At 55.8% G+C, this 21,111-nt stretch overlaps 1 protein-coding gene across 1 annotated transcript in view; it reads left to right on the top strand.

The window, feature by feature from the left end:
- Nucleotides 1-20,685, top strand: part of HS3ST6 (heparan sulfate-glucosamine 3-sulfotransferase 6) — a 29,917-nt gene extending 9,232 nt beyond the window's left edge. The window contains exon 2 of the mRNA XM_048321301.1: nt 19,841-20,685. Coding sequence (XP_048177258.1) covers nt 19,841-20,459 — 619 coding nt within the window. The 3' untranslated portion in view covers nt 20,460-20,685. The remainder of the gene's footprint in view (nt 1-19,840) is intronic.
- Nucleotides 20,686-21,111: the final 426 nt, after the last annotated feature.

The raw sequence follows: 21,111 nt of genomic DNA, 5'->3' as shown, positions 1-21,111 counted from the left end.
TTTTCTGGTTCCCAAAGTCATCTTCCGAAGCCACACAAGCCTGAGAAAAATTTCGAGGGGCCGCTGCCAAGTACTTTCAGCTGAGAATTTAGGTTTTGTTGAGGGAAGGCATCATTTGTCTGCATGAAAAGCCGGTTTTGGGGGGAGGGACGGGCGGAACGTCCCCCCGCGGTGTCGGAGCCCCGAGCGTGACAACCTGCATCCGCTCCCCGCCACCCGCGCGGGCCGGGCCGCCGCCTCGCCTCTCCTGCACAAAGGAGCCGTCGGGCAGGGCTGGGCTGCTGCCAGCAGGACAAGGGACAGAGGCGTCCCCAAGGGCCGATCCTGCTCCGTGTGCTGCCGCTGGAGCGGCATCCGGGTGGGACACGAGGGGCTGGGAGCATCCCAGCGCCCTGATCCATGGAAGGAACCCTGTGCAGGACTGGGATTTAACCTGCTGTGATCTGGCACTGTCCTGCCCTGACCTTCCCTGTTTTCCTGGAATCCTGGCTGCCTCTGGCTGGCGCCTATGGCTGAACTGATGCTTTGGTGTTTATTTGGAGCTGGTGTGAACGGGGAGGTTTGCAGGGAGGATGGACAGGCTCTGTGTCCGCTGGAGCTCAGAGCTCGTTTTGGGTGGCGTGGGGTGGATGGAAGCACGGTGGGCTCCGCCTCTGTCTCAGTTCTACCCTGGTGTCACCCCTGGCAGATGGCTCCAGGTCACTCGTGTCCCCCAGGGCTGTGGTTGTGTCTCTCCAGGCATTTGTGTCACATCCCTCGCTTCTTCCCAGTCAGTGATGAAGGTGTCCCCAGCCCCCCCAGATCCCTGGGCTGGTTTAGGGAGCCACCAGGGACAATGACCCCAACCTCCCCCGGCCCCTGGGCTGTGATGGCAGAGGGGACATTGCCTGTGCTGAGCTCGGAGCTCACAGAGTCACAGAATATCGCAAGTTGGGAGGGATCCATTGATCCAGCTCATCCCTCGTGATGAGTCCAGCCCAGAGGTGAGCAGAGGTGGCCTCAGAGCCCCCAGCCCCAGGCAGGGAATAGGGCTGGGAGCCTGGTGTGGCCCCAGCAGGTCAACCTCGTTAGCCTGAGTGTGACATGCCAGTTAATTACCCGCTGTGTCATCAGAAGGGATGTGTGGGGCCGGTGTCTCTCAGCCACCGTGTCCTCACTCCGTTTGATCCCAGTCTCGTTACAAGGCAGATAATGAGGGACAGCCTTGCTCAGTTCTGATCTTGGTGTGAATATTAAAAATTCATATTTCCCTGCTTTGAGGAGTATCAGGAAGCGTGTGAGGGTGTCCTGCAACCACGGGGCTGAGCAGGGATCACACCCAGGCCTCTGTCATGTTAAAGGCTCATAAACCTGGAATTACTGAAAAGGAACTGTGAAGGGGAGATTCCTTTCAGCATTAATCACTCTGGTGGTGCAAGACCTTTTCTAAACATTTTTTTTCTAGGCAAAATGTCTTTAAATAAAGGCTTAAAGGCTTAGTGATCACCTAACTCCAGCTGTGTCCAGCTGTGTGAGCCTCATGTCAGCGTCACAGCCCAACAAGCTGCTGGAAGTGTCAACGCACACCTGGTTGTTTGGGGTTTCTGGTTTCATGACACCAAGGGCTGATGACTTCCACCCTCATCTGTGTGTGTGTGATGTACCGAGCTCTGACCCCAAAACAGCCCCCAAACCCCCACTTCTGCTGGGTGAGGTTCGAGCTGAGTTGATGGATACAGAGCAGGGGTGAGCAGTGCTCTTTGGAAAGAAATCAGGCTGTGAGACCCCCTGAGCTCAGCTGGGAAGCTCTTGGGGACAGATCCTGCTCTTTGCATGCAGCTGAACGTAAATTAAAGCACGACCCGGGTGGAGGATGGGGTGGGAACTCTTCTGATTTTATTAGGAATCCCCAGAGATTCGATGATTTTGGAGTCATGGAGCCTTGGCACAGGGAGAGCTTCAGTTCTTGCTTGAAGCCAGCATGTCCTGAAGGCAAGAAAACAGTCCCAGGAACCAGGAGAACCATGGCCCATGTGAACGTGCACAGCTGTGTTTGAACAGAATCCCAGTTTGAACTGGAATTGGGCTGGAGGTGGTTCATGTTCTTCTCACCTGCAGCAAAACCTCAGTGGCAGAGGTTATGAAACCACTTGGAGATGTAAACATCTCCCAAACCATCTCCCAGGCCATAAAAGCCTCCAAACCATGCCGGCAGCCTGGTGAAGGATGGTGGCTCCACGTGGTTTGAGGATCTCAGCAGATCAGATGAAAGCAGCTGGGAGCAGCAGGACGTGGAAGGTGCTGGAGCAGCGGCTGGGGGTGCCCCCACAGCCAGGCAGGTTTGTCCTGTGCCAGCAGGGTCACCTCATCCCAGGATGATCAGAATGAGACTCCACATGTGCTGTCAGCTCCCCCAGTCACCGTGCAGGACGGAGAAGAACAACTTAAAAGAACAAGGAAAACTGTTGCCACTTCAAAACTCGGCTCGGAATTGATGCCAGGCCTCCAACAGACTGATGCTCCTTTCTTCTCCCGTTAATTAATTCCTTTGCCTCCAGTGAATTTCCATCTTTTATTTGTGCAGCAATCAAAGGCTGCGAGCAGCAAGGCTCACATTAGGAACAGACCCATCCAACCTTTTTTTAATCTTCCTGTATCAGTTCCTCGCCCTCTCCTCGTGCTGCCACGCTGCAGCTGAAGCACAGATGCCAGGAGATGACTTTGCTGGAGGAGAGAAGAGGCACGCGGCCCCCCAGAGTTTGCTCCCAGCAGGGCTCCTTCGCTGCAGAGAGGAGGAAGAATCTGGCTGAGTTTTGCTCAGAGACACAAATGGGCAATTACTGGGTCACCTGAGAAGTGCCTGGTGATTTACGGTGTTATTAAAAGGTGATGGTAAAAGTAGAGAAGATTTGTAGCATCTGCATGGAAACCCCGTCCCTGACCCTCACACCCCAGATACCAACAGATTAAATATCCAAGGAGGCCTTGAAGCCTGGGGATGGCTTTGAGGGAGAGCCCTGCACATCTGGTAATGCTTGGCCTGACACTTAAGCCCCTGGACCGTGCGTGTAATGAAATGTAATTCCCTCCTTGCCCTGCTGTGGGCCAGGAGAGGCTCTTCCTGCAGGAAGGGCGCTCGTGGCTAGAGCCTCGTGGAAGAGGAAGGTGCAGCCAAAGTGGATGTGAAGGTGAAGACGGGCTTTGCTGGGGGCTGTGGGGAGCAGGGTCCTGCTGAGGGAAAGGAAGTCATCTCCAGTGGGGAGAGAGCCAGGGCTGGAATCTTCCTGCTTGGTGGAAGCTCAGCCTGATCCCAAAGAGCAGCTCCGAAAGAGCTTCACGGTTCGTGGGTCTGTTCCCATGCCCAGCACTGGAGTGACAGCTCGGCTGCCCTTGGACAGACTGTTGGATTTCCTTCTCTTGCCCTTGGGCGTCTGTAGAGGTCCAGGTCCTGTTGGTTCAGGTGGTGGGAGCCTTTGTTGCTGGAGCAGTGCAACATTCCCATTTCTCCCTTTCCATCCTGGTACTTGCAGTTCTGGCTTCTGGTCCCCTATGGACGTTCCACTTGTTGGTGGGAAGAAAGCTGGAACTGGAAGGTGGGAAGAGGGGGCTGGTGGGAGAAGGTGGTGTGAGGTCCCACACCTTGACTGGGATAGCCTGGATGTGTAATCCCATGTGTTATCCCATGTTTAATCCCATGTTATCCCATGTGTTATCCCATGTGCTATCCCGTGTGTTATCCCATGTGTTATCCCATGTGCTATCCCCTGTGTTATCCCATGTGCTATCCCATGTTATCCCGTGTTTTATCCCATGTTCTATCCCATGTTACCCTGTGTGTTATTCTGTGTGTTATCCCATGTTTTATTCCATGTTATCCTGTATGTTAGTGTCCAGCAGAGCCTGTGTGGTGTCAGGCTGGAGAGCAGTGTGGGATCTGAGGGAAAACCTCTTTTTGGAGACTCTGGTCCTCCAGGGCTTCCCAGCTGGAGGAGTTCTCCCCTCCCAGCCCTTCCTGGCAGGATTCAGTAGGATCCTCTTGGCTTCGGAGGAGCGATGTCGCTTTGCAGCAGCGGGGCTCCAACTTGGAATTACATCTCACTCTGCCTTGTTTTGGGCAAACAGGGATTTTTAGGGAGAAATCTGTGGGTGGAAGCAGCTCTGAGGGCCAGGCTCGCTTGCTGGAAGCCGAACTCACAGCCTCTGCTTGGAGCCGAGCTGGGAATGAGCAGAGAGTGGAGGGTGCACATGTTTTCAGGGAACAGCGGAGAGCTGGCAGGGGTAGGGATAAAAGCAGCATATGTCTGATGGAGTAAGTGGAGAAATGCAGCCCAGATGGCTGCAGTGACTGAGAATGGGGAATAATTCCCAAAGTCTTTGCTCTCCAGAGCAAGATTAGGGCACTTGCAATCTCTTTCTCTCAGCTCAATTTGCCTCCTGTGGTGGCTTTGGGCAGAGCTCTTAATGCTGTTTGTGACCTCCAGGGATCTGGGAATTGTTATCCGAGGTATAAACGCTGGGCAGCACGCAGGGAGCAGGGGATGGTTTGTAAGGATGACCCCTACATCCCAGGAATTGTTTGGGTTGGAGGGACCTTAAAGCCCATCCTGTGTCCAGGAGCCCTGGGCAGGGACACCTTCCACTATCCCAGGGTGCTCCAAGCCCCATCCAACCTGGCCTTGGACACTTCCAGGAATGGGGCAGCCACAGCTTCTCTGGGAAATCCATTCCAGTCCCTCCTCACCCTCACAGGGAAGGATTTCTTCCCAACATCCCATCTGACCCAGCCTGTCCATGTGAAGCCATTCCCATTGTCCTGTCCCTCCATGCCTTGTCCCAAGTCCCCCTCCAGCTCTCCTGGAGCCCCTTTAGGCCCTGGAAGGGGCTCTGAACTCTCCCTGGAGTGTTCCCCTCTCCAGCTGAAAATGGGCATTTGTGGTTTAGGGGAAATTTTTAAATTGTACTTTTTAGGTGATCTTTATATGAAAAAACCCCAACCAAAAGTACCTGTGAGGGGAAAGGCATGGTAGGAGCAGAAATTGCAATTCCATCGAGCTGGAAATCCTAAATAATCCAAAAGTAACCCAGGCTGCAGGTTTGGAAGTTGCTTTCTTTCCTTGTACAAGGAGAGGGAGAAGAAAATAAGCCCGTGTGTAAACCCTGTTGCGAGGAAATGAATTGCAAATAAGAAAAACAAATTCGAGTTAATTCCTCTTTTCCAAGCACGGCTCCATTCAGTGTTTTGGGAGTCAGGGGATTTAGGGATCTGGAGATAGCGTCAGTGTTTTTGGGTAACAAGTACAAACTGTAGTGGCTTTTAAGGCTTCAGAAGCTGTTTCTGATTAGGATCTTTTCTTTTGACAACTTTTTTTTCTTTTCAGGAAAAAAAAGGGGGGTGGGGGAGGAAAGGGCTTTTTGTAACACAGTTGGGTTAGAGATGAGGGAAAATCTGTTTGAAATATGCAGGGACCTGAAAGCAAATCTTGAGTGAATAATAAGTTTAACTGACCTTAAAATATCCCATTGCCATGAGGGATTTGAGAGTAATACTTCAAATGGATTTTTGATGAGGCTCTGCAGGCTGTGGGGAATTGAATATTTTTACCCAACACGTTTTCTGATCTAAATTTTCACAATCACTGGGAAAAAACTATTTGGGAATGCCTAAAGAAGGGTTGGGGTTGTGTTGTTTTACTTTAAAGCTGCTGCTGTGCAGGGAAAAAAGCAATTTGCTGCAAGGTCACTTTTCAGAACTACTTTTATTCCCCGATATTTAAATTCAGTCCTGGAGCAGAATTCCTCCTGGCTGCCAGTGTGTCCCCATGTGGCATCCTCCGCATTCCATGGGGGGATCCAGCGGAGCATTATCCCTGTGCCTACTGGCACAGTGTGTGTGTCCTGAGCCTGGCACCAGCCTGGGGGCTCTGCTAGGGCCCTGCTGTGGTGTCACTGTCCCCGGGATTCCCGGGGTTCCCAGGATCCCTGCAGAAAGCCCTGGCTGGTGGGTGAACACCCATGGGAGAAGCCCCAAATCCCAGGACAGACCATCCCTGTGGTCGCTTCTCCCTCAAATAGAAGCCAGCAGCGCTTCCTGGGCTGTCCTGCTGCCTGTCCATCTGTGCATCCATCCATCCATCCATCCGAGGGCCAGTTCCATCCTAAAGGACAGAGGGATGTCCCATGTCCCCAGGGGTGTGGGGCTCTGCCAAGGGCTCCATTCCTTCCCTCCATCCTGGAGCACAAAGTGCCATGGTGTCGGTCTCTCGTCCCGAGTGACAAGGCTCAAGCTGTGCCAGGGGAGGTTTAGGTGGGATATTAGGAAAAATTCCTTCCTGGAAAGGGCTGTCCAGGCCTGGCACAGCTGCCCAGGGCAGGGGTGGGGTCATCATTCCTGGAGGGAGTTAAAACCCTGTGGATGTGGCACTTGGGGACATGGGTCAGTGCTGGCCTTGGCAGTGCTGGGGAAGGGTTGGGTTGATCTTGGAGGGCTTTTCCAACCTCAGCAATTCTGTGATTCTGGTTAATGCCCTGCACCAGCCCCTCTGATCCCGAGGCTTTCCTGGATCAGTCCCCTTGGGTCACCTGAGTGCAGTTCCCAACTTCCAGCCTCCCTTCCCTTTGCTGCCACCAGCCCTGGAATGGGGGGAGCAGAGCCCAGGTCCAAACCTGGGGGGACCAAGGGATAATCCCAGCAGGTGCCGTGTCCCCATCCCCAGGGATGAGGACAGGGACACTGCCAGGAGATGTCCCTTTGTGCTGGCTGCCACCAGTGGAGGGGAGGCTTTGGGAACTGCTCCTGCCAGCCCTGAACACCCCACCCTGCAGGGCTCCAGCAGCAAACAAGCTCCCAGTGTCCTCCCTGCCTTTCCCGGGCAGCCAGAGTCCCGGCGTGGCGCCGTGGCAGGAACGCCTCCTGGCCTCCCGCCGCTCCTGGAGCTCCAACAGCCCCGGATTTTCCCTCCCTTGCATTCAAAAAGGGGAAAAAAGGGAAAATTGTGGTCCTGCAGCAGCTGCTGGGGCCCTGGGCTGGGAAGATCCCTCCCCCTCACATCCCAGGGACACAGAGCTCACAAGTGTCCTGGTTGGGCACTGCCTCAGCTCCCTGTGGAGTGGGCGATCCCACAGAAGTGTGGGATCATGGGATCATGGGATCATCGCCTTGCTCCTGGGGGGCGATGGGGCTGGCTCTGGGACCAATGAATCATGGAATCATGGAAAAGTTTGGGTTGGAAGGGACCTGAAAGCCCATCCAGTGCCACCCCTGCCCTGGGCAGGGACACCTTCCACTGTCCCAGGGTGCTCCAAGCCCCGTCCAACCTGGCCTTGGACACTTCCAGGGATCCAGGGGCAGGCACAGGGAGCTGTTGCTCTCCGTGGCTGCTGCTTGTGGATGTTTTCAGGCTGGGTGTTATCAGACACCCAAACTGTGCTGCAGTTCCCAAATCCATGGCTGTGGTATCCAGGGCTTTTCCTCACCAGCAGCTGTTCCCGAAGCTGCTGCAGCCTTGGTGTTTCCAGTACCTTAACTCAGAGAATCATGGAATCACTGAGGTTGGAAAAGCCCTCTCTGACCATCGAGTCCAACCATTCCCCAGTACTGCCACGGCCACCACCCCTGTCCCCAGGTGCCACATCCACACGGCTTTTCAATCCCTCCAGGGATGGGGACTCCACCCCTGCCCTGGACAGCCCTTTCCATGAAGGAATTTTCCTGCTGCAGCCTGTCAGGCTGGCTCCAGCCCTGCTGTGGCTCCCTGGTTCCTCCGGCTCTGCTGCCCAGGGCTGCTGGGATCGATGTTCTGTCGAGTCACACTCCCATCCATCATCCCTCTGCTCATCCATCAGCGCCAGAGCCTGAAGTGTCGAGTTAAGGATGGAGGTGCTGTGGGAGATGGGGAATGGATTCAGCCTCCTGGCTGCTGGAATTGCTGGAATTCTCTTTCACCAAACCACTCCCAGTGCTGTGCAAGTAGGGAAGTGAGTGTCCTGTGCTGGGCTCAGGGAGAGGGAGGAGCCCATGGGAACATGGATTTGCCTGATCCCGGGGTGTTTTCCTCACTGGGAAGAGCTCACGCCGTGAGGCTGGGATGAGCTGGGACACTTCCTCCTTGTTTTTCTTATGGAAAAGGCAGAGTGGGGACAAACCAGCAGAGTCCCTGGAGACTGGCACTGCCCTGGGATGCGGGTCAGGATGTGGGATGGATATCTGATGCCCCAGACCTGGCAGAGTCTGGCCCCTTGCTCCAGGGAGGATTCTCCTGCTTGGGAACAGACTCTGCCTGGGGAACAAGGACACCCCAAAGAATCTGCCCTGGGGGGCTTTTTGGGAAGGGCATTGAGGTCTTTCCAGTTTCTCCAGAGGGGATTTGGGTGCAAAGGATGCATTTCTCTTTCCTCCACAACGCTTCCTGCACAGACACCTGGTACTGAGTGGGAACTGGGGATCCTGAAGGCCAAGTGGTGGGACTGGTGTGGACTGGACTGGTGTGGGTGGGGCTGCTGGCTCTGGGCTGTGCTGGAGTTGCCTCCCCCTGAGCTGTGGGCAGTGCTCAGGGTCCTGGCCACCACTCAGCTGCAGCTTTTCACGGAAATGTGCAAAAATTCCTATTTTTGATCCTCATCCTCCATCCAGTCCAGCTGGAATGGGCCAGTGGGATCCAGCAGGGCTGGGGAAGATGGGCAGACAGCTGGACAGACAGACAGAGCGTGCGATTGCTCAAGCCACACTTCCTTAGGAAACCAGGATAAAAATACGCAAAATCCAGTTCTTTCCCACAAATAGCTCCAGTTGCCACAAACTGAAGCTTTTCCAGTGAAAAAAGTGTTTTGTAAAAGAATTCCCAGTTCCTGCTGGAGGGAGGGAGCACTGACAGGACGGATGGAACCCCCCATCTCCATCACCTGGGGCTCACCCAGAGCTCTGGGAGCTGCCCGTGGCTCGGGAAGCTGGAGAAACATCGATATCATGGAATTCCAGAGTGGTTTGGGTTGGAAAGGATCTTAAAGCTCATCCAGTGCCACCCCCTGCTGTGGGCAGGGACACCTTCCACCATCCCAGGGTGCTCCAAGCCCCATCCAACCTCTCCTGGGACAATTCTGAGCCCCCTTTTCCACAGCTGGAGGAACAGCTTTCCTTCTTTTTGCAGCAAAGTGCATAATCCAGCCCCGGCTCCCTCCTCAGTGGGGGATTTCCTTTGCCTGGGGACCAGCTGAGCCCAGTGCGAGGGGGAGGGGGCTCCCAGCGGCATCCCCAGCATTCCCAAGTCTCGTTGTCCAGGCTTGGCTGGATTTCTGAGGCTTCTCCCTTATCTGTGGAGGCAGCAGTTGTGGGGTCCCATGTGAGGGGCTGCAGCCGGGCAGGGAAGCCCTGCACACAGCTGGCAGTGGCTGAGCAGGTGGAGACAGGAACCATTTGCCTGCCCATCCAGTACTGGGGCTCCTCTCCCAGTTCCCTTCTCCTGGCACGGAGAAGTTTGGGAATAGTGGCTCCCATCCCTGCCATGCTCCAGGCGAAGCTCCTCGCCAGGAAACGAGGCTTTTTCTGATAGTAAAAAAAAAAAAAAAAAAAAGAGCTAAATTTGTTTCCCATCTTCCCCCAGGCTGGATTACAAATTTGACACAGATGGTGAATCTTTGTTGTTTCTGTGGAAAACTGGATGCATTTTCCATCCCAACAAGAGCAGCATGACAGCGTCGGACCTGAGACAAACACCACAAAAACCCAGTTCTGGGTTTTGGAGGAGGGGGGACAGATGAGCTCCTCCAGCCCAGAGCCACCCTGAGCTGGGACACACGTGGGATGTGTCTGTGGAGAGCCAGAACCTGCTCCAGGGGGACACAGCAGCCAAGTGGGGAGATGGTGGCCAGGACAGGGGGTTTAGGGTAAAATTTTTCCTGCGAGCCCCCAAAGATGAGGAGGAGGAGGCTCTGAGCTGTAGCATGGAGGGGTTTGGCTGATGGATGCTGGGGAGGGGGACAAGGGGATGCTTTGTTCTCACCTGGGAGCTTTTGGGGACCCAAAAGCTCTCTCCTTTGAGATGCAGTTATGGCTCCTTGCCCTGCTCAGCCTGGAAAGGTGGCAGTGGTGAGGGCCGGGCAGTCCTGGCTCCATCCCTCTATCCTTGCAGGTGACTCTCTCGAGGGGTCAGGGGTAACTGTCACCTTCAGGGGCATTAACCTGGGGCCAAGCTGGGGCTCTGCAGAGCTGCTGCCACTTCCAGGCCATCAGGTTCCTGCCAGGCCCAGGCAGCAGCAGCCCCTCTGTCACCTGCCCAAGCTGTCAAAGGCATTACAGCAACACTGGGAAAATGGGAATGCCTGGATCCTCGGTGCCTGGGGACCCAGGCTCTGCCACTGCTGCCTCAGCACATTTCAGCCCTTCTTGCCCGTGTGCGGCTGCGACATCGCTGTCCCCATCCCCCTCCTGTCCTGCCCTGTCCCACACCTGAGTGCCCACTGGGGCCTGTGGGACATCTGCTCCCTCCCTGGGCCCCCCAGCCCCCCCGAGGGTCCTTGTGCCCAGCCAAGAGCGGGGCTGCAGATGATGCCACTCGTCTGCCAGCCCGGGCACCTGCAGGGGTTTGTCTGAACTCAGGGAATTGCCCTGAGCTGGAGCTTTCCTTCCCTCGGGCAAACCCCACAGCTCTGGCATCCCTTTGGGATGTCCCTGGAGCTGCTGCTGGTCACACAGAGCTGGGCTGGTCCAGCGCCATGTGGTGAGGGCACTGCTGGCTGTGTCCCCACTCCCGTGCCCCCCAGGGCACCTCCTGCTCAGACCCTGTTGCTGGGTGTCCAGCACTGCAGGGGTTTGGCGCTGGGAGGCACAGGGTGTCCCCAAACAGGGGATGCTCCTGGCAGGATGGAATGGAGGGAGGGAGAAATGAGGCAGAGTGAGGCACTGGCTGAGCTCTCCAGAGGGGTGGCGGTGAGGGGGATCCCCTTCACGGGAGGATTGAGCTGCACAGTCACCAGAGATCTCAGTGTTCCCAAATTCTTTTGTGGATCTGGCCAAGAGAGCTTAAAACTGTCCCTGGAACTGGTGCTGATGGATCCTCACGGCTCTGCTGCCAGCCCTGGCTGCAACTCACGAGGGAGGGCTGATTTATGTTTGCTGAGGTAGAAACGAGGCAGTTTTGGAAGCGCTTCAGAACAGCTCGTGGTTGGTTTGCAGCTGAAGTTCCAAGTTTCAAGCAGGGCTTGGTGTTTGTTCAGCAGGGCAGAGCCAGACTGGGAAAGTATTTTTGCAGAAGCTTCCATGAGATGTAGGCATGGATCAGCCCATGGAGATGGTGGGGATGCTGCTGTGAGGGCAGGGGATGGGCTCACCCCTCACATCTTTGATTTCTTAGCCTCAGATCCAACCATGATTAATTCCTTCCCAACATCTGAACCTTGGTGACTCCAGCAGGACCTGGTGGCCCTAGCACGTGGCACCCGAGCCCAGAAAGCACAAAGTGCTCATTTTGGTCCATTTGAAACAGGAGAAACTGGATAAACGCCTTGAAAATGTTGGAATGAGCTATGTTAGGAATCGTGAGGCTGGGGGGATCTTTTCTATTCCCTGCAAGTTGTTGAGGAGTCCCCCCCTCATCCCCCTGGCTGTGCAGGAGGAGGGTGAGGAGCAGGACGAAGAGCTCCCTGGAGGGGACAGCCAGGGGACAGCCAGCCCTGCCCACGGTGGCCTTGGAGCGACCATCTGGAGAGCCCGGCAGCCCCTTCCCCGTGGCTCTGCGAGGGTCCGGGCTTGGCGGCGGGGCCGCCCCATACTGAGATCAAATAAACACAAATACCCTGAAATTATTCATGGCTCTGGGGACCTGTCTGATGCCTCGTCAGCAGCTGCTGATCAAATCAGGGCAGCTGTCAATTGGCCGGCGGCGGGAGGGGCTGGATCTGGCAGACATGTGTGGATTCCTCCTTCCTCCCTTCCTCCCTCTCTCCCGGGCTCCCGCTGCTCCTGCACCTGCGGCGGGGCTGGGACCAGGATGGCAGCGTGGGCAGCACGGGCAGGAATTCTGGGGGTGCCCCTCGCCTGCACCCCGGGATCGCGGCAAGGAGGGATCTCAGGGACCCATCCCCGCAGAAGGGGATGCGGGTCCTGCCACCTGTGCTGTGCCCTGGTTAATTAGCCCGGGCTAATTAGCTGAGAGCCTGTGGCTCCCGCAGTGCTGCCCGTGGGCTGGGACTGCCTGCCGCCAGTGTCCCGCGGGATGTGGCAGCGAGGGGATGGATGCACTTGGAATGGGAGTGACAGGACAAGGGGGGAATGGCTTCACAGGGGCAGGCAGGGATAGATGGGATATTGGGAATAAATCCTTCCCTGGGAGGGTGGGGAGCCCCTGGCACAGGTGCCCAGAGAAGCTGTGGCTGCTCCTGGATCCCTGGAAGTGTCCAAAGCCAGGCTGGAGGAACCTGGGATAATGGAAAGGGTCCCTTCCTTTTCCTTTTGCACAACCAAGCATCAGGAAGTGGAACAATTTCTATTTCTGCTGCCCGTGTAACTTTAAACCTGAAAACCCCAATGATTTTTGTGACCTTTTTAGGCCTTTCCTGTGCTCTCCTTTATCAAGGTGGGAAACCAGGCGGGACCAGCCCGTTGCCGTGAGGGGATCATTTAGCGAGAACTGATGAGTGTAAGTTTTTTATTTGTAATTGAAAACAAGGACTTTAGACATACTCAGAGTGGTCTCAGAGATTTTTTTTTCCGATTTTTTTTTTTAAAAACCTTGGGATAGTCACGGTTAGTGGGATCCCCTTCCCTTCCTGGCAGCTCTGAGAGCAATTTTTCCTTATTTATTGGCACTCCAAGGATCCCAGTTACCAGGGGGATAAAATCTGTCACCAGTGTCTGTATTCCAGGTTCAGAGGAGGGTAATTTGTGTTTCCCCCTGCTCAGACAGCAGGTCAGGTCATAAAGCACCAGATCCACGGGGAGGGGAGAGGGTGTTTAAAGGCTGCCTGTGCTGAAAGGTGCAATAATCCGCCGGATTACTTTCCAGGGGAGCTGCAGGAAAATTTACTGCCTTGGAAAGGGATTATCCCAGCGCTGCTGCCAGCGGATTTTTTCCCTTTCTTTCCTAAGAGGAAGGAAGCTTTTCATTGAATTCCTGCTGCTCGAGCCCGCTGGAGCCGCTTCCCCCAACCACCGCAGCTCTCACAGCTTGGAAGGGAAGAATTCATCCCAATCATGCAGGGTTTTATCCTGATCTCCCCTCTCAGGTGGGAGAGGGAATCTGGAGCCTGGGTTGGAATTCAGATGGAGTTCGCAGCGCCTTCACTGCACAGAAGGTGCTGAGCTGCTGGAGGGGGTCCAGAGGGATAACCAGGAGGAGGGATAACCAGGAGGAGGGATAAATCCTCTCCGGTGCAGCTCCAGCAGCATCTCCCCAAGCTCCAGCTGCAGGACCAGGCTTTGCACCAGGAGCCAGGAGGACTCCAGCCCTGAGCATCCCCTCCTGCGAGCGGGGAGCAAACCCAAGCCCTCCATCCCCCATTCTGAACAGAGAACGGAACTGGAGCAGCTTCCCAGGCTGGAGCTCAGGGCCACTCCTGCCCCGAGTTCCCGAGACCTTCAGCAGTGCCCCCCACCCGGGGCGGGGACGATCCGGGGGGGGTGGGGTGGTTTTGTTTGATTTCCTTCCCCTGGAAGGCAGGAGAGGGGGCTGGGACAGCCAAGCCCTTTAATTGTGTGCAATGAAGGCTGACAGTGCCGAGGCACAGCCTTTAAAAGGGGTACTGAACCTTTAATTCCTGAATAAATCATCTCCAGTCTGTTGCTCCTTCATCTGCAAGCTGTTTGAGCGGGATACACGGGCACTGCTGGGAAGGGTCATTTGGAGATCAGAGCCCTCGATTGACCCAGGTCACACGCAGGACACCTGCCACAGGCTGTCCCCTCGCCCCCGCGCCGGGAATCAAAGGGACACTGGGGAGCCGGCCAGGAGAGGAGATTTCTAATTGCTGCCACGCAGAGGGGCTTCATTCCAGAGGGATGGAGAGCTGCAAGTGCCCCTGGCAGCCCCGTCCTCACTGGGCACCAGCCCCAGCCCCGTGTCCCACCAAGCTGGGCACGTGCCAGCCCCCATCTCCTGAAGTGTTTTTAGGGATCCGTGGAGCTGTTCTGTTTCCCACCTGTTTTCACCCAAGCGGTGGCTTCAGCTGCTTTTTCACGCACAGTTCTTCAAACTCCATCAGGGAGGAGGAGTCTCTGGGTGCTCTCTTTGGACCCCACCAGGGAGAGACCCAGCGGTGCTGGCTGTGAGGGGTCCCTGGCAGTGTCACGGGGGAATTCAGGTGGCATTTTTTTTGGGATGACCCCATATACTGTAGCTGTTCCACAGTGAAGAAGGGTGAGGAGGGGCTGTCTCCAAACCCCATTAAGAGACCAAAGAGCCTCTTCTCCAGTGCAGGGAAGGAGCTGTGTGTGTCCTGATTAAGGCTGATTCCTGCTTTCCATAATCCCATGCATCCACCAGAGCCCTTCCGTCCTGATGACCTGGCTGGAATAACCATGCAAGTAAAACACCCTCCAAGGCCTGGAGCTGCCCGTAATTGCAGCCTCTGGCTATCCACATGGGCAGGATGGCCACAGAAATGCCATGGAAATGCTGGGTTGGGGGGTGTGCGGTCTGCGGGGCTGGGGGAGACACAGCCTTTTCCTCACCTTCCTACCAGGAAACCTGGGATACCAAGGGGTCTGGGAGACTTTATGGATGGGAAAAGCAGCAGTGTTTCCCGGCCCCGGTTCTTGTGGGGGTTAATAACTGGGTGTCGGGTGACTGCTGAAAGCAGCCGCGCCATTAGAAATGCAAATGCTGGCTCCAGCTTCTCCCCTTGCCTTCACTCCACATCTCCCAGATCTTGATGCCCCGTCAAACACAAACCCCCGCGGCTCCCGGCCCTTCCCAGAGCCCCCCCCAGACCCCAGTGCTGCCTCCCCACTGTTCTGCAGCCCCGCAGGTGGGGGAGCCCCTCGGGGGGGTTTGGGAGCTCAGACCCTCCAGGGACCAGCCGTGGCACAATCCACCGCATTTTCCTCCTCCTCTGAGCCTCTTTATCCACCTGAATCCCAGCCCAGGGACCCCGCCCCCCCGGTCTGGCGGTGGGAGAGCTCTGGGGTGCTTTGTGTGGGCTGGAGACCCCCCAGCCGTGGTCCTTAGTGGGGCGAGGGGCTGCTGGGGGGGAATTAAGAGCTTCTGGGGGGCAGGAGGAGGCCCTGGGGACGCTCCAGCTGGGAGCACGACCCGCCAGACCCCCTCGCTGTTTCATGTATCAAACTGTAATTAGGAGCAAAGGGCAGAGGGGTGCACAGGAGCATTAATAAATTATCTGCCTGGTTGTTAATTGACGTGTCTCAGTCAGCCCGTGGTGGAGCCCAGGGCTCGGCTCCCCTTCCAGGCGCATCACAGGCTTGTTACTGCCGTCATTAGCATATTCAGGGCTCCCTGCTTAAAGCCAATTAGCTCCCGGCCAGGCCTGATTGGGAAGCCGCGGCCTCATTTGCACATTTTTGAATTGGTGAAAGAATCAAAAATAATGGAGGCAGCTCGGGGATGGGGAGCGCTGGGGGGCACTGGCAGGACCTGCTGGGGAAGGAGAGGGGGAACAGCGCGGTAATTAGGAGTAAAAAGGAATACGGGCTAATTTGGTCCCGGGCGGCTTGGGGAGTTCTTCCTTCCCAGTTCATCCTTCCTTCCCAGTTCATCTTGCCCAGCTCAGCCTTCCCAGCCCAGCCATCCGTGCCCTGCGCTGATTCAGCAGATGCCCGGTGATTCCTCCGGGAAGAAGCGGCCATGGAGAGGCCTGGGATGGGGTAAGCACGGCTGCCCACCCCTTTTTGGGGGAATAGGGGTCTGCCACGTCCCCCAGCAGTGGGAGCTCCTCGGCAGGGCCGGGAGCAGGGATACGGGGCTGGGTCTGCCCCTCCCGACATCCCGTCCCCCTTCCTGCCTTCTCCTACCTCTTTCCCCAGTGAAGGTGCTGCTATTTGAGCTGCCTGGAAGGAAAAGGCCGCTATCTCCGAGTTTCCAGAACTGGTTCCAGTTTGACAACTTGAGAGTTGCCGTGGGGCCACAAAGGCAGCCTTGTCCCGGGCTGAGATAAGCCCGAGGGACGATTCATATGCAGATCCGGGTGGTACCGGGTGTCTGCCGCCAGAGGATAAATCTGTCCCGAGCCTTGGCCCCCTCTCCCGGTTCCAAACTATTTTACATTTGCACAAAAACGGTTCTGTCACCCCCCGGGCCCCGTCCCGGCTGCCTGTCACCCTGCCCGCGGGGGGGGGTGTCCCCTGGAGCCGCGGGGTGTCCCCTGCCCGGGCTGGGGCTGGGGCTGGCAGAGCCGTCACCGCGCTAAGCTGCGCTGGTTTTGTCCCCAGCGTCCCATGGCCCATCTCGGTGCCTTGAAATTTTCTTTGCCCTGCAGAAAGCTCTCAACCATGTCCCCCCTCCGGCAGAAATCCCTTCCTTTCACTCCTTTTGTCCGGGCTTTTTTGTCAGGGCTTATTTTTTAAAAATAGTGATGGAGAGGGGTTTTTATTTCCCCCCTTTTTTCTCTTTTTGGTGATAACATAAAACCTGCAAGCCCTGACCCGGTGGCACCCACTGCCCTGACCCTGTGGCACCCATCACTTCCACCTGTGGTTGATCTGGGGTTTGGGGATCCCCCATCTCGCTCCCTGCACAGGTTGGACCTGTATCCATGGGAAAGCTTCTACCTGGCATTTCAGGGGGATGAATTCTAGGCAGAGCCTGTCCTGCTCTCCTGGTTTGGGCTGGGATAGAGTTAATTTTCTTCCTGGAGCTGCCATGGGTGATAACTCAGGGATGCTTTGGGCTGGAGACTTATTTATCTCCTGAGAGTGCATCCCCTGATCTCTCAGCTCGGTGCTGGGAGGAGTTCTGCTCCAAAAATCATCAGGAATCATGAACCAATTAGCTCTGGAAAGTTATGCTGGCCCAGTTTTTGAAGTCTGCTTTGACTCCCTGCCTGCTGTGGCTGTTAATCACTATTTAATACAGCTGTCTGCATTTTTATCATCATTTTATCTGCTGTAATTTATTGTGTGTTACCTTAACTGAGGAGGCATTTTCACGTGTTGAATGTCTCCACACAGGAAACCCCAGCTCCAATGCCTCTCAAGTGCCAGTTGTTTTATTAATTAAAAATGAAAATTTATCAGCTTAATAGAGGTAAAAGGGTTTTATGCCTTTTCCCAGGCACAGAGTCTCCTCTGGAAATCCCAATTCCTTCCAAGGCTCCCCCACTGCCATGTCCTGTACCTGCAGGCACTGCTCGGCATTCCCACGGTGCTCTCTTAAGGTCAATAAGAATTAACTGTAAATTTAATTAAAGTTCCTAATGTTTGTGCTAAAGTGGAGCATAACAAAGCCGGCTCTGCTCTTTGCCAGTTTAAGCCAGATCTGGAGGGATCTGGGTGTTATCAATAATTAACCGGGGTAATTTAGGGGAAGTATTAGGGAGTTAATGAAAATGTGAAATGCGTAATTATCGTGCAAGGAGCTGGAAGTGCTCGGGCTGCTGAGGAAGAGGAGGTGTTGCACAATTAATGCTTGGAGGCTGCTGTTCCCAACAGGATCCCGGGATGGGAAGGTCCCTGCAGCCCGGCATAGGAACCACTGCCCCAGCCTGGGCTTTTATTAAAACTTCTGTTAATTACATGGTAATTAAGCCGTGGGTGGTGTGCTTGGTGGTAATTGATGAGGCGCAGCTCCCCTGTGCTGAGGAGCCCTGGGATGGGTGCAGGGGCTGCTGGTGTGGGGGAGTGGGGTCCATGGGGTCCCTCTGCCCCACAGACCCCTTAGGGATGGCCCTGGCACTGGGGGGCTCAGCCTGGCCCCGATGTCCCTCTGCAGGAAGGAAGAGGGGGATAAGAGAGTTTTCCAGAGGGGCTTTGCCTGCCCCATCCCCAGAAATGTCCAGGGCCAGGTTTTGGTTTAACACAGACTCTCCAGGGTCTCCCATCACGTCATCCCAAGTGTTTGCTGTTGGTAATAAATAATTTATTGTTTATTATTGAGGGACTGGTTTAGGGCCTCAGCCCAGGTTTGCTGAGAGAGTTGGGGTTGGGAGAGGATGAGGAAGGAGCCGTTTGGAAATCCCAGTGGCATCCAGGGAAACACTGCAGGGATGCCTCAGGAAGCTGCCAGGAGAAGCTGGTGAAGCAGCCTGGAAAACCCTGTGGCACCTTGTGAACGGAATTAAAGTTAAGGATGCTTGGCTGGCCCGGAAGCCCCAGCAGGAGGGTGGAGCTGTGGTGTGCTCCCAGTGGAGCTGGAGCTGTGCCGTTGGGTTTTCCTTGGCTCTGGACCAGCACAGGGAGGGGATGGGCATGGGTCTGATCCTGGTTTGTGAAGGTGCTTCCCAGCAGGAGCTCTGTCAGTCAGCCTCTGGTGAGTGCTGTTATTTGGGGTGGGAGGGAAAAGGTGCTGGAAAGGATGTGAAAAGCACCCATGGCTTCCCTGGGATTCATGGATCGTTGAAGGGCATCCTGCTGGTGCCAGAGGGGCTGTGCTGCCAGGTGAGGTCACCAGGGACAGGAAGTGGACCTAAAAACGCTGGCACTGTGCAAAAATTAAAATAAAGGGGGGGGGGGGGGAAGCCACAAGTGGCTTCTGCCTCTTGTTTGGGGGAAGGAGCTGTGGGGGCCCAGCGTCGCTCGCAAATGCTTTTAATAAAGTGTTCTTTCCTGAGTCCAGGGGAAAAATCCCAGAAACCTCAAGCTTTTCCCATTACATAAGGACCAGATGCTTCTGGGCAGAGCCCTGACTCCCCCCAGCACAGCCCTGTCCCTGTCCCCAGCCGCCATGGGGACCCGGCTCCCTGCCAGGCACAACCCCCCAGCAGTGGGATGGGGGTCCCAGAGCAGCTGTGGCTGCCCCTGGATCCCTGCAAGTGTCCAAGGCCAGGCTGGACGGGGCTTGGAGCACCCTGGGATAGAGGAAGGTGTCCCTGCCCGTGGCAGGGGGTGGCACTGGATGATCTGTGAGGTCCCTTCTCAAACATTCCAGGATTCTGTGATTCTTCTTGGAGGCAGAAGAGGAGGATGTGGAGGGCAGTGGGGCAGGTGCCTGTGCTGGTGGCAGGGAGGACCCGCTCTGTCACACGGGGTGACATGGCTGGGTAATTTCTGCGGCAATTAATGCCTCATTAAAGTGCACGAGGGAACAATCAGAGCAGTGAATTTTACCCAGCACAATGGCTGGGCCCTCAGGGTTTTTTGCCTTTCTTTTGAAAAGGAAACAGTCTTTTTCTGGCTTTAACTGCTCCCTGTCTGGAGGCAGAGGAGGAGGGAGCCTTGGTGGGCATCTCCATTCCCAGCTGGTGCTTGGGCATCACCCCCGTGATGGGATTTTCCTCTGCAATCCCACGGGGCGAGCTGGAACCTCCAGGACATGAAATCTGACTGGAGGCTGGAATGAAAACCGGCCCCGTTCCAAACCGTGTGTTGAGATGCCCATCAGCCACTGAAACTGGGGGGCAGGAGACGAGCAGGAGGGATTTCCAGGGTTGGGAAGGGGTTTTGGGGGAATTCCGAGGGGGAACAGCAGCCTGCAGGTGCCCTGTGGATGCTGCTGGTGAGGCAGAGTGACAGTCAGCTCCTTCCCAGGGACGGACTCTGGAGGGGACAAAGGGAATGCTGAGGTGAGCAGAGAGGCTGGAGCACGGGGGCTTCTGGAGGAAGTGATCAGTGGGGTGTGCCAAGGTGGGGCAGGAGGGAAAGGGGGGAGGTGGCTGTGGTTGGGAAGCCCCTGAGCATTTCTGGCTGGGTTTAGGGCTTGTTCCCACCTGTTGTGGTATCAGATGGGAGCAGCTGAGCCCTGACCGTGTCCCTCTCTCTCTTCAGGAGCCTGATGCCACGGACCCTGGAGGGACAGATCACTATGGAGAAGACCCCCAGCTACTTTGTCACCAAGGAGGCCCCGCGGCGCATCTACAACATGTCCCGGGACACGAAGCTGATCGTGGTGGTGCGCAACCCCGTCACCCGCGCCATCTCGGACTACACACAGACCCTCTCCAAAAACCCCTCCATCCCCAGCTTCCAGGCCCTGGCCTTCAAAAACCTCAGCACGGGACTGATTGACACGAGCTGGAGCGCGGTGAGGATCGGGATCTATGCCAAGCACCTGGATAATTGGCTGCAGTACTTCCCGCTCTCCAAATTCCTCTTCGTCAGCGGGGAGAGGCTCGTCAGCGACCCTGCCGGGGAGATGGGCCGTGTCCAGGACTTCCTGGGGCTCCAGAGGGTGGTGACAGACAAACATTTCTATTTTAATGAGACCAAGGGCTTTCCCTGCCTGAAGAAGCCGGAGGGGGGAAGCAAACCCCGCTGCCTGGGGAAATCCAAGGGGCGGCCGCACCCCAAAATCGACGGGCAGGTGGTGCAGCGCCTGCGGGAGTTCTACAGACCCTTCAACATGAAGTTTTATCAGATGACAGGGCAGGATTTTGGGTGGGACTGAGCCATCCCCAGGGCATGCTGCCGGGCTGGCACCTGGACTGCCAGGACCGTGGTCCAGGGATGGCCATGGCCACCCCACCAGCACCCTCCTCCCTTCATTTTAATTTATATCAGACCTTTTCTGGCAAGAAATGGACTTTTCTGGAGTAGAGAGAAATATTTAAGAAATAAAGCCACAGATGAGCCCTCTCCCCTCCCTGAGCAGATTAAATATTCTTCCATATAAACCTTGCTGATCTCTGTTAACTGGGAGCACTCTGGGTGGCAGGTGGGAGCGTGGGTTTGTGTGCATGAGGATGATGGATCCACCATCCAGAATAAAACCTTTGGAAACCACTTGGCCTCTGGGGCAGGCAGCCAGTGGGGTTTTGCTAAACCAATTTCTGGGGGTGACACAGTCACTGGTGGCCAGGGGATGGCTGGGCAGCAAACCCCAATCCTGGGAGATATTTTGCAGATGGAAAAGAGTCCATAGGAATTTCCCAGCTGAGCAAAACAATGAACAGCAGCAGTTTTGTATAAATGGCAGGTCCAGGCTTAGGGAGAGGGAGTTGTGGATCACTTTCCCATGTTCCTTGAGTGGCCCAGCTGAAAGAGCAGGGCTTTTCTAACCCTTAGGAGGAAAATTCCAGCTTCTCCACAAACTCTGCCCT

This window comes from Corvus hawaiiensis, chromosome 16 (assembly GCF_020740725.1).
Source record: "Corvus hawaiiensis isolate bCorHaw1 chromosome 16, bCorHaw1.pri.cur, whole genome shotgun sequence".
Classification (NCBI taxonomy): Eukaryota; Metazoa; Chordata; class Aves; order Passeriformes; family Corvidae; genus Corvus; species Corvus hawaiiensis.
Note: the sequence above shows the minus strand (reverse complement) of the source record. Positions and strands in the feature narration are given on the sequence as shown.